This window comes from Oryza sativa, chromosome 2 (genome assembly GCF_034140825.1).
Source record: "Oryza sativa Japonica Group chromosome 2, ASM3414082v1".
NCBI lineage: Eukaryota > Viridiplantae > Streptophyta > Magnoliopsida > Poales > Poaceae > Oryza > Oryza sativa.
Window position 1 is genome coordinate 21,937,147 of NC_089036.1, and position 12,658 is coordinate 21,949,804.

Consider the following 12,658-nt stretch of genomic DNA (forward strand, 5'->3'; position numbering starts at 1 on the left):
CTCCATGCTGAAACCAAACAACAACAGCAACACAACCCCCCCCCCCCCCCCCCCAACACACACAAAAAAAAAGAAAAATAAAATAAAAGAAAAATCCATGGTATGCAATCTAGTTGAATAAATTGGATTATATTTTCGCCCTTATTTTTTTAACTAATTGACATATACGGCTTGTTTGACAACTTACAACTTGAGGGAAGATGATTAAGAGTTTAGACAGGGGAATGAGAATTCGATGTGCAGTTCCAATCTCTTGTTTGGTAGAGATAAATTGATAGAGAGTTTAGTTAGAGACCGAACTTGAACGAAAATGAATGGTTAAGATTTGTTTAGGTAAAGTAAAGGAGAAATTCCATCCTAATTACCACCACACCACCTAGGTATTGAAAAGTAGGGAGTTACTCCCTCAATTCCCTATCCCACCCCAACAAAACTCCTATGTTTCTCAACCAAACAGAACCGTTAATAGTCACATCCCTTTAAACTCCTAATCCCTTAAAAACAAACCTCCCCCACCAAACAGCCCTATATATGCCACTTCTCCGTTAAATTTGTGGGCGCCTTTATCACTATATGGCATACGTCACGGAGCGCAGGCACGCCAAAAGGCAAGATGTACTCCGTTGAATTTCTCTGCCATTTGCACGAACACTTTTTGAGAAATTCGATGGTGTGATGTAATTGTACTAGGAAGCTAGTAGTACGTACACGACGGAAATTAGAAATCAAACCAATGATGGATGGATGCATGTGGATCCAATTCGGCAATTAAAAAGAAATGGAGAAGAATATTGAAACTGATGAAAGTACTTCTCCATTTCCTTGATTCAAAAAGAAGAACAAAAAAAAACAGACTGAACAAATTAAGAAGAGATTTCTTACGCATGCAAATTATGCCTGATGAGGCTCACATATATATATATATATATATATATATATATATATATATATATATATGCTTAATTAATATTTTTGTTCTTAGTGGCACCTGATTAATTAATAGTAAGTTGCATGGAATCAGGAGATGATCACTTGCTGGATGGACATGATGGCCTCATGGAGTTGCGACGATGACGACGACGACATGTGCTCGCCGCGTCGCCGGCCGGAGCTTGGTGATCACAGGAAGGGCCGGACGTTGGGCATGAACGGCACGGCGAAGAGGGGCTCGGCGCCGATCCACGGCCGGCACGACGGCGACGGCGACGACGGCGGCGGCGGGCCCGCGAGCGCCGCCACGTAGATCGCCGCCAGCCTGCGCACGGCGCGCCGGAGCCACCTCGCCGCCAGCCACCTCAGCCGCAGCCGCCGCAGGAACCCGCGCCGCCGTCGCCCACCACCACCGCCACCGCCACCACCGCCGCCTAGCCTGACGACCGGGAGCTTCCGGCGCCGCCCGCGCCCGCGCCACACCAGCCTGTGCCCACCGCCGCCGCGACGCTGCTCGCCGACGTCGACGTCGACGTCGCATGGCGCGCCGCCACCCATCCTCCTCTCCTCTTGATCTCCTCGCGCCCACGAGAAGAGGTCACTGACGCCCTTAAATCCTCGTGGAGAGAGAGAGAGAGAGAGAGATATGAGAGCTAATTAAGCTGCCTGCTTTTTTTGCGTCATGCAAAGCTAACCTCATTTGGGAGGGGAGGAGGAGGGGAGGAGGTACTCGTCTACTTCTACAGTAGTATATCTCGCTAACTTTAATTCAAGTTCAAGATACGTACAGAGTTAGCTCTAGCCTCTACTCCCTCCGTCCAAAAAAAAGAAGACAAACCCTGGTTTCCGTGCCCAACATTTAACCGTTCGTCTTATTTAAAAAAATTATAAAAAAAATTTAAAAGACAAGTCACGCATAAAATATTAATCATGTTTTATCATCTAACAATAATGAAAATACGAATTATAAAAAAATTCCATATAAGACGGACAGTCAAAGTTGGACACGGAGACCTATAGTTTGCCTTTTTTTTGGACAGAGGGAGTAGCTAGCTAGCTACCTGTGCTTGCATCATCGTCTTCGATGAAGTTCGATCGTCTTCAATTCGTCCTCCTTCGATCGGTTTCATGTTTGACTTGCAGCGCCCCGGGCCGCCCGGCCACGCTCCTCTCCATGGTTTACCTTTTCAGTTCCACGCCAAAATTAAAAGTTTGAAATAAATTAAAACGATGTGACGGAAAAATTGAAAGTTTGTGTGTGTAGGAAAATTCGATGTGACAGAAAAGTTGGAAGTTCGAAGAAAAAAGTTAAAATCTAAACAAAGCTTTAGCTGATTTGATCGAAGGTCCCGAATTTTTTAACAAAATTTAGTTAAATTTAAATAAATATTACCAAAATTCACGAAAAATTAAACAAATTGGCTGAAATAATGTCGTATCGGAGAGGGTTCAAAATATCCAAAATTTTCAACCCTGCTCCTCTCGCCATTATCCACCTTTTTAGGTTGTATTCGATTGTTGATACCTTTTGTACGTAAAATGGAGCGATTCATTAACGTATAATTAAGTATTAGCTGATGATTTTTTTTATAAATAGATTAATATAATTTTTAAAACAACTTTTATATATAATTTTTTTTCTAAAAAACACACAGTTTAATAATTTGCAAAGTATGCGCGCAGAAAACAAGGATATGAGTTGGGAAAATAGGGTAATGAACACAGCTTTATAATCCTATCATTTAGCAAGTATAAGCGAAAATTTTCAATTTTAGTGAAAATTAATTTTAGAAGTTGACTTTATTTATCATATTTTATTTTTCAGTATTTGTTTCTAAATAGTTAAGAAGACATGTATAAAAGTTCTTTTTATAAATTACTTCCAAATCGTTAACAAGACGTTTCTCTTATGATAAGTACAAGCGAACATCGTCATCAATTCCATTTACGGCGAAATGCAGGAAAGTTAAACATTCGTGTGGTCGTGTGGATGATGGTTTTGCAGTGTAGGGTAGTAGTAGTAGTGCAGTAGCTACGAATACAGTGAGTGGTTTGGAGCATGACGATTCTTGAAGCCTTTTTTATATAAACAGAATGCATGGCGTGTTTTGGCAAATTGGCAATAGTTAACACTCTCTGTCTGAAGATGATTTCGGACATGTCAAGATTTTTGGTGATTAGTTAAAACACGGTTGCTAATAAGTACAGGAATATGGTTGGTGATGACGAAATTTGCACTTCGATCCTGAAGAGATAGGCATATGCCACTAACTTTTGATCGTTATTAATTGTCAGTTTTCTACCTCAGAGATGGAAGTACTCTAAAATTAGATAGTTGATTAATTAATGATGTCATGATTTTAGGCTAAGCGGTATACAAGTTTGGTTGATCGATCAGAAGAAGTAATTCATCTTTTTGGTGATATGGCACGGTTGCTAACTACTACTCCAGTCTAGGCATTACGGTTGCTGTCTTTGTGATGGTCGAATTTGCACTCAATCCAGAAGAAATATATATCAATGTCTCTGTCATGCTAAAAGAACACTGCTAAATACACTCTTATTGTTTTTCTGCAAAGCTTGTTCTTTTCTAATTTCTATTACCACTAACACTGAGGTGGTGATCTTGTGAAATTCAGTAATTAAGACTACCGTTTTATGCTATGCAACACCCATTTTTAGGCCTCATTTGGAACAGGAGGATTTTCACGGGAGTTCTGGAGGAAATGAACTGTTCCCTATAAAAATCCTGTAAAATTCTTACGTTCCAAAGGAGAAATTCGGCAGGATTTTCTCCGGCCACTTGAAACTGGACCAGAAGATTCCAGCGTAAGTACTACAGCTATCTGCAGACAATTTCTGTGCGAGCGAGGTAGCTACTGAAAGTCTGAAACCAATGGTGCTCATCAGGTGTTGACGAGAGGCAGGCAGCTAGCAATGAAGGATATACACGATCGAGCTGAATGCCAAGAACCCTTTTGGAAGCTAGCAACCCCTCTCTCCTCCACTGAAAAATACATCTCACCTGGTCCTTCACTTTGCACCGAAATCTGCCGATCAAAACGAGTTTGTTGGCATCGAGAAACGAGAGAGAAATTGTCTTGTTAGGTATATCTTGCTTGAGAGTTGAGAGCGCTTAAGATTCTAAGAAACGGAGTTAATAAAATTCTAGGAAAGGTAGGTTTTTTTAGCTTTTAGCTTCTAATAATTTATTTCCTACATTCTATAACTATACATATTCTTAGAGAATTTAAGAATATACTCTACCGTCCCAAAATAAGTTAACCCTATCTAAATTCGTAGTAATAGAAAATGTCATATCCTATAGGACCTATACCAGGTTAACTTGTTTTGGGATAGAGGAAATATAATGTTTAGGGAGTAGGAGAGCCGGAGATTTTAGAAAAAACCGTAGCTGTCCCAAGTTCTTCCAAACATGGCCTATGGAGGTGGCGCAGGAGCAGGAACAGCTAGCTAGTTAGAGCTCATCAGGTTTGGCTCGTCCCAAGAGCCATAAATTGAACCATATCCATTCATTCCTGCTGCCGCTCTGGTTTAATTTCTCCATATGTAAGGCTCTAGCTGACGATATCCGAACAAGAGCAAAGTTCATCATGAATACAGTGGTTCTTTTATGAAAAATGAAAAAACACAGTTGTTCAGAGAGAGAGAGAGAGAGAGAGAGAGAGAGAGAGTGCACCTTCTTTTCCTGGGGAAGGAGGATCCACTCCCGCTGGGATTGTTGTTTCTCACTGCATATTTGGGAATTACATAACCTTTTGCAGCTCCTATTTTATGAAAACGCAGCAAATTTTATTGAGGATATATAACACATGTAGTTAGTGATTGTTATCTTCCATCACGGGTAAAAAAACAATGTTTCAATTATATATATATTGCTGATCCAAATCTGATGAGAATATGGTATGCATAATTCCGAAGACTAGAATGAATTTTTTAATTCCATGAATCTGCCTCTTCCAAAAGGTTCCGTTTTTGTAGTGTCCATCAACCAAACTTTCTAAGATAAGAAGTTAACTTCCACTAAGATCACAACAACCCACCTTACATGCCAGAAATATTTGACAAAAGTTTTATGGTTCCTTGTGATCTCCTACCACTGATGTTACACAGAATGTTTCCCTAGCCACATGAATTTGACAATATATGACTGCAGTGCGTAGTCACAGCAACATCCCCATGAGAAGGGGTGGATCTGGAAAAGGCCATTTTCTATTGCACCCAAAACATGTTCAGCAGCACTTATGCAAGCAATGGTTCAACAATAACAACATACCATAAAGGTTCAAATAAAGGCCAAATCAATCAATTGATGCCCTTGTTGAAATGACGAACAAATGTTGAAATGACGAACAAATGTTGTCTTAGAAAGCTAGCATGGGATTGCTAGTACTAGATTAAGAATGCTCAGAAATTAGAACCGTCCGTCGATTCTCATCAGAAACACGATCAGGAATTGACACATAATTTCAGCAGTTAATACCAGGACCTCAGGAATTGACACATCATTTCAGCAGTTAATACCAGGACATGTCACAAAATTGTCTAACAAAATGCAGTTAAGATTTGATTTTATAAAGCGATTCCTTGCTAGTCATATGCAAAAACTAACAGATGTAGTAGGTGAATGGTTGGTTGTTTCATGACATATTGATATCAATAAGTACAAGCTATCCTTTCATTTGCTCCTGTGGTCACTGTTGTAGTCATCAATCAGTTTCTCAACATCCTTCCAGAACAAACCTTCCACAAGAACCCCATCCTTGGTGAACCTGGCAAAGAAAATTTGTTAAAAGCAGTGCAAAAGAAAATGCAGGCATTCATAAGGAACAGAAAATAGTGCTACCAAAAAGTACTTAACAGATACAAACTTAGTTGATAGATAAATATCCCATGGCATGAGATAAGTGGATCAGAGACTGATTTTGCAAAATTTACACTCATTAATTCATTAGGCGGTATCATAGTATAGAGGCGCATGCCTGTTTCTAGTCACATCATGGTACTATTGAGTAAACGTAAGCTTTTACAAGCAGCAGAGCATCAAACCAGTTGTAATGTTTGAACCCTGAAACTACAGCAAAATTTAGATGTATCATTTTAGAATTTAGATTTACTTGATGTCAATAGTGACTGCATAATTTAAATTCATAAGATTATATAATACATTCCAGCCATTAGACACAAAAATCACCCTGTTGATAACTTATATTTTCATCAGAATACAAGAGTACAAGAAACGTTACCATTTTGTGACACTCTTAGTGAAATGGACTGGTTCACTGGAAGATTTAGAATGTGGATCTGCACTTGCTATTGTGAGGGTATACATGTCTGACAATCTTGGTAACTTTGAAGATATAACAAGCCCAGTCCTATTAAATGATCCCTGTAACAGAAGTACCGCGGGGAACAAGTTAAAAGATGAGTTAAAATTGAACAAAGCACAAGGATAAATAATGTATTCACACATCAGCTATAATTATCAAAATTACACATTTACTTCTGACAAGCAAATTGTTCGATATCACATTCACACCTCACATGGTGTAATTGAAAACCAGAAGTGGCCCACTGGCCCTATAAATCTAATATAGTAAAGCTAAGTCGATTATATTGCTACTACTAGTCAGCCTGAATAATAGGTACATCAAAATTTCCCTGAAATCACATTGACAAAATAATTGTTGCAACTAACATAGGTGAGGATAAAACTTTTTAGATCAAAGGTCAAACCTTTGCTTATATTGAAGGGCACCGAATAGGATAGCTAGTCTCCTGAACATGCTCTTATATTGAAGGCAAGTGTAATGATACAAATTTTCTGGGGGTACCAATTTACAGATGTGCATTGGGAACCTAGCTAGTTCCACCAAAAAACGAAAAGCAGTTCACAACTCAATGTTCACCAGTACACCACAAAAGAAACTAACACTAGTTACTCCAAGTAATATCAGGAGAAAAAACTGCTCAAATCAAGCCAAAATTAATTGCAGCAACAATCCATAAGGAACAAGCTTTCGCAACAGGCAGTCAGGCACCATAACCTGAATTCAAGCATAATTATGAAAACTGATGAAATATCGCAAACTTTCCTTGAACCGTAACACAGCATATCTATGTGACATGTTTAATCAATCAAGATCTATAGAGCAAATTATGAGCGTGCTATGGGCATCACCGCGGGAGGGTACGTGAAGAGGATGGCGTTCTTCTCCTTGGTGTAGGTAACGATCTGCAGCGCCACGTTGAGCGCCGCGTACAGCGCGATGCAGGCGAGGAGGACGTCCCTGTTCTCGGGGAACTTGCGGGGGTAGAACTGCGCGAGGAGCGCGACGGCGATCACCGCCGCGCCGACCGCCAGCCTCCGGTTGCTCAGCCGCGCGTCCTCTGGGTACCCCTTGCTCTTCGCGACCTGGCGCAAACCCACCACCCACCACAGCATCATCAGAAACAACCGAGAAAAATCTCAAATCTGGAGGATCTCAGAAGGGAGGGAAGGGGATTGAATTAGGGTTTAGCGTTTGCTGCCGCCGTTCACCTCGGAGACGGTCTCGTCGAGGAGATGCTTGATGGAGTAGGGGTCGAGGAGGTTGGCCTTCTTCGCCGCCGGTGAGGGGGTGGCGCCGCCGCCGTCGGTCGCCATCCGCGTCGTCGCCGGCGAAACGGAGGAGGATGCGGTGGGGAACAGAATATGATGCGGATGTTTCACTGACGGGTGGGCCCGGGTATGAGGTGGACAGTGTTCGCCACGTCGGATACTGCGTTGGCTTGAACCAATGGGAGAATACGTGGGAGTCCACGTCAGCGGAAAACCCAAACTAGTAGTTTTTTTTCATTTTAACTACCATGGTAGCATTATTATATTTTCTCTCATATAATAGCATATATGTTTTCTCAATGTATTATTCAAATATATTAAAATGACAACATAATTTTAAATTTTGTACTAACTTTACGAAACTACTAATGTGTAATATTCCTATTGTATTTTATATATGTGTTAGTTATTAATTATTTTTATTATTGAATTTTAGTTATTTGTAAATTATATTCTTATATAATTTCTTTTTTTAATTCCAAATTTTCATTATCTGTAAATTATATTTCTATATAGACTCAAGGCTCTTCTTGCAATATTATTTATTTTTAATTCTTAATTTTTATTATTTCTAATTGTATTTCTACGTGGACTCTAAACTCACCTTTCAATATTCTTTAATTTTTAATTACGAATTTCAGTTACTTCTAAATTGTATTCCTATATTGACTTTAGAGTTTTCTTCCCATGTTTTTTCTTAATCTCGAATTTTAGTTATTTGTAAATTGTATTTTTATACGGACTCTAAACTCTACTTTTAATTTTATTCTGTTTATTCTGAATTTTAGTTAGTTTTAAATTTCTATATGGATTCTATACTCAACTTCTAATATTCCTTATTTTTTATTCCGAATTTCTATTATTTCTTAATTGTATTTCTGTATGAACTCTATACTCTACTTCTAATATTCCTTATTTTTAATTTCTAATTTCTATTATTTCCTAATTGTATTTCTATATGGACTCTATACTCTTCTTCTAATATTCTTTATTTTTTTTAATTTCGAATTTCAGTAATTTATAAATTGTATTTCTATACAGACTCTAGTCTACTCTTTCAATATTCCTTATTTTTTAATTCTGAATTTTAACTATTTCTAAATTGTATTTCTATATGGACTATGTTTTTCTTTTTCTCCAATTAATATGAGAATTTCTAACCCGTGAGAGCGAACGTGGAGGCTCCTTTTTCTATTCCTTTAATAAGTTAACTAGCTGGGTGGCCCGCGCAATTGCGCGGCTAGCACCCATACAAAATCATATATTTTTCTAGTATAATTTTACTTAAAAGTTATTAAATAGCTATCTCATTGTCTTAAGACTTTAAAAGACCAAACCTTATCATCCTCGTGTTTCTAATTATATAGTTTTTAAAAGTCACGTCAGTTGCTACCCCTTATGTCATCTACTTCTTTATTTGCTTGCTCGATCTACTACTATTTCTATTCATTCTTCTTAGAACCTTTAAAAATTAGATTTTATAGTTTTTAGAGTTTATTGTCATGTTGGGTTTCATTTTTATAATTTCTAGATGTCCCGTCAAACATTGCCATTATACTCCTCTACTGCCCGTCCACTATATTTTTTCTTTGTTGTCATTGAGATTTTAAAAATCGAACATAATTATCGTTTGGATTTATTTTTTACTTTCTAAAAGTCCCGCCAAACCGTCAGCGGCTTTGCCATTGTACTCCTCTACGGCTCGCCCGCTGCCTCCCTTCTTTATTGTCATTGAGATTTTAAAATCGAACATGATTCTCATTGTTTTTTATTACTTTTTAGAAGATCCGAACCTTTAAAAATTGGACTTGTAGTTTTATTTTTTTATATTTTTTAAGAAGTCCCATCAAACAATGCCACTATGCCCCTCTACAGCCCATCCGCCGCCTACTATTTATTGTCATTGTGATTCTAAAAATCGAACATAACTATCGTTGGAATTCATTTTTTTTTTATTTTCTAGAAGACCCGCCAACCGTCGGCGGCTTTGCAATTATACTCTTATACACCCCGCCTGCTGCTTCTCCTTTTTATTGTCACTGAGATTTTAAAAATCAAATATGATTATCAATGTTTTTTTTTACTTTCTAGAAGTCCCGGCAACCGCCTTACTCGTTTGCTTTATGGCCTGCCTGACTTCCCTCCTTTTAATCGTCATTAGGATTCTATTTGATGTTCTATTAATAATTTTTATATGTCGTATCAACCATCACCACTCTACTCCTTTATAGGTCTATAACTTAATTTATCTCGTCATATATTTTAGATGGTCTTTTCTTTCAATAATCTTTATTTTTATCACAAATTTTAGTTATTTATAAATTGTATTCCAAATTGAAATCATATTCTTTTTTTTCTAATTTCAGTTTTTTTTTAAATTTAGTTAATACCGTATTGTGTTCTTTTAATGTTTTTATTTTTTTATTTTCAATTTCAGTTGTTTCAAAATTGTATTCCTACTTGAACTCTCTTTTAATTTTTCTAATTTTGGATATTATTTTTTATTCTAAATTTTAATTAATCTCGTATTGGGTTCTTATATGGATTCTTCTTTCAATATTGCTTATTTTTAATTCCGAACTTTAGCTAATTTTAAATTATATTCCTATTTGAACTCTTCTTTTATTTTCTTTTGCTAATTTCGGATTTATTTATTTTTATTCTGAATTTTAATTAATCTCGTATTGGGTTCTTATGTGGACTCTTCTTTCAATATTGCTTATTTTTAATTCTGAATTTCAGCTATTTTTATATTGTATTCCTACTTGGACTCTCATTTCCTTTCCTAATTTTGTATTTTATTTTATTTTTATTTTGAATTTTAATTAATCTCTTATTGGGTTCTTATGTGGAAACTTCTTTCAATATTGCTTATTTTTAATTCCGAATTTCAGCTATTTTTATATTGTATTTCTACTTGGACTCTCATTTCCTTTCCTAATTTTGAATTTTATTTTATTTTTATTTTGAATTTTAATTAATCTCGTATTGGGTTCTTATATGGAAACTTCTTTCAGTATTGCTTATTTTTAATTCTGAATTTTAACTATTTTTATATTGTATTTCTACTTGGACTCTCAATCCTTTCCTAATTTTGGATTTTATTTTATTTTTATTTCGAATTTTGATTAATTTCGTATCGGATTCTTATATGGAAACTTCTTTCAATATTGCTTATTTTAATTCCGAATTTCAGCTATTTTTATATTGTATTTCTACTTGGACTCTCCTTTCCTTTTTCTAATTTTATATTTTAGATTTTATTTTATTTTTATTTCGAATTTTGATTAATCTTGTATTGGGTTCTTATATGGAAACTTCTTTCAATATTGCTTATTTTTAATTCTAAATTTCAGTTATTTTTAGATTGTACTTCTACTTGGACTCTTCTTTTCTTTTTTTCTTTTTCTCCGATTAATGTGAGAATTTCTAGCCCCCACAGCGAACGTGGTGCCTCCTTTCAAAGCTGTTTTAACAATATAATAGATAGATAGATTATTTTATTTTTGTTTCTTAATTAAAATTGTGATATTTATGTCTCTTTGCCTCCCTAGAGTCGAAGAGAATGTATTCTTTTAAAATTTTCAAATATCAGTTGAATTTGGATTTCAATGGAATTTCTTTCTATTTTGGTGACATTCAGAATGAAATTCCATCTTTTCTTTTCTTTTTTTCAAACTAGCTTGAAGAAGAAGGAAGAAAGGATATCCGATCTCCAGTATACCTAGCAATTCGTAAAATTGACCAAATTCATGTAAAATTTCACTCAAATATTTTTACATTTAAGCCAAATAACGTATATATACTCCACTCTCCACTACACTGTCATACATTTTCATAGCCGCCGCCGTCTCGCGGCGATCGAACTCCACAACTCACGCCGGCGGTGGCGCGGAAGAGGAGGACGCCGCCGCCGCCGCATCCTCGCTGTCGCGGGGCTTGCCCCGCCGGAGCTGGCGAGCGAGCAACGCCAGACACGCGCCGACGAGGGCCACCTGCAATGCCGCGGCGACGGCGGCGAGCGCGATCCCGACCCTCTCGCCGAGGTTGAGCTTGAGCCGCCGCTTCCTCTCCCCTCCGTAGCCCCGCGGGGGCGGCGGACGAGGCGCGGCGCTGGTGGTGGTGGTGGGGTGGAGGCGGCCTCGGCCGGGGGACGGGGAGGGTGCCGCCGACGGCGCGTGGGCCGGCGGACCACTGTTGGCGCCGCCGCTGAGCCGTCTGGTGGCGGCGAAGCCGACGACGGAGCTGGGGGAGGTCGTAGGTGGCCGCGGGAGGAGCACCAGCAGGAGGAGGACGGGGATGATGACGAGGAGTGCTACTGCTGCTCGCGGTCGCGGCGCCATGGCCGGCGGATGAGACGACGCCGCCGCTGCGCCTGCGGAGGCGGCAGCAGCATGGGCCTTTTCCGCGATGCTGGTGTGGGCGGGGCGATCGATCGAGCGTGTGGCCGCGGCGCGGCGGCCGGTCAGGTCAGTGTGCCGTGCACGAGAGGGAGGGGAGGGGAAGCAGCTAGCGAGCGGCGGGTGGTGTCGCGTCGTGGCGCTGCGCTGGGAAGTCGCGAGAGTCGCGGATGGCGATGGTGGATGGGGGTGGGGAGGTGGGGGGGGGGGGGGAGGACTGATGGTGATTTCGCCTCCTTCTCCGCCGGCTCAGGTCGCAGGGGGTGGTTGCAACTTCCAACTCCTAACAGCTCAAGCCTACGACGTACGTCAAGAATTGATAGCATATCCTAAAGGGTAAAACCAGTGATCCCTTGTAACAAGAAAGAAGAAACTGAATGATCACTCGGTTCGATCAACCGAGGGGTTGTTATTTTGTTGGTGTCTAAGTTTGCCACAGCTAACTTTAGATAAAAATGTGGCATGGCTCGAAACCGTGTCTGTGAATTAGTATGCTATAAGTGTGGCTTAGTTCAAAAGAAAACTAAGTAAGTAAACAACTTATGGGCCCAAAATATAAAAAGGAGTGATAAAGTCTAACTTGGGGTCTAGCACTCTCCTTCGCCTCGTCCTCTTTAGGCTCCAGCAAGGCCGGCGGCTCTGGTGCCGTATCCAAGCTCCAAGACGCCGGGAGCAAGCCATGCCTGGGCATCGCCTCGGCTGACTC

At 39.2% G+C, this 12,658-nt stretch overlaps 1 protein-coding gene across 1 annotated transcript; it reads right to left on the minus strand.

The window, feature by feature from the left end:
* Positions 1 to 5,418: 5,418 nt before the first annotated feature.
* On the minus strand, positions 5,419 to 7,652 carry LOC4329702 (signal peptidase complex subunit 2). Its single transcript, XM_015767784.3, has 4 exons — positions 7,493 to 7,652; positions 7,133 to 7,366; positions 6,198 to 6,340; positions 5,419 to 5,723 (listed from the first exon to the last, which is right to left on the minus strand). The coding sequence occupies exons 1-4, from the start codon at positions 7,595 to 7,597 to the stop codon at positions 5,630 to 5,632; spliced, it is 576 nt and encodes a 191-aa protein (XP_015623270.1). The 5' UTR covers positions 7,598 to 7,652; the 3' UTR covers positions 5,419 to 5,629.
* Positions 7,653 to 12,658: the final 5,006 nt, after the last annotated feature.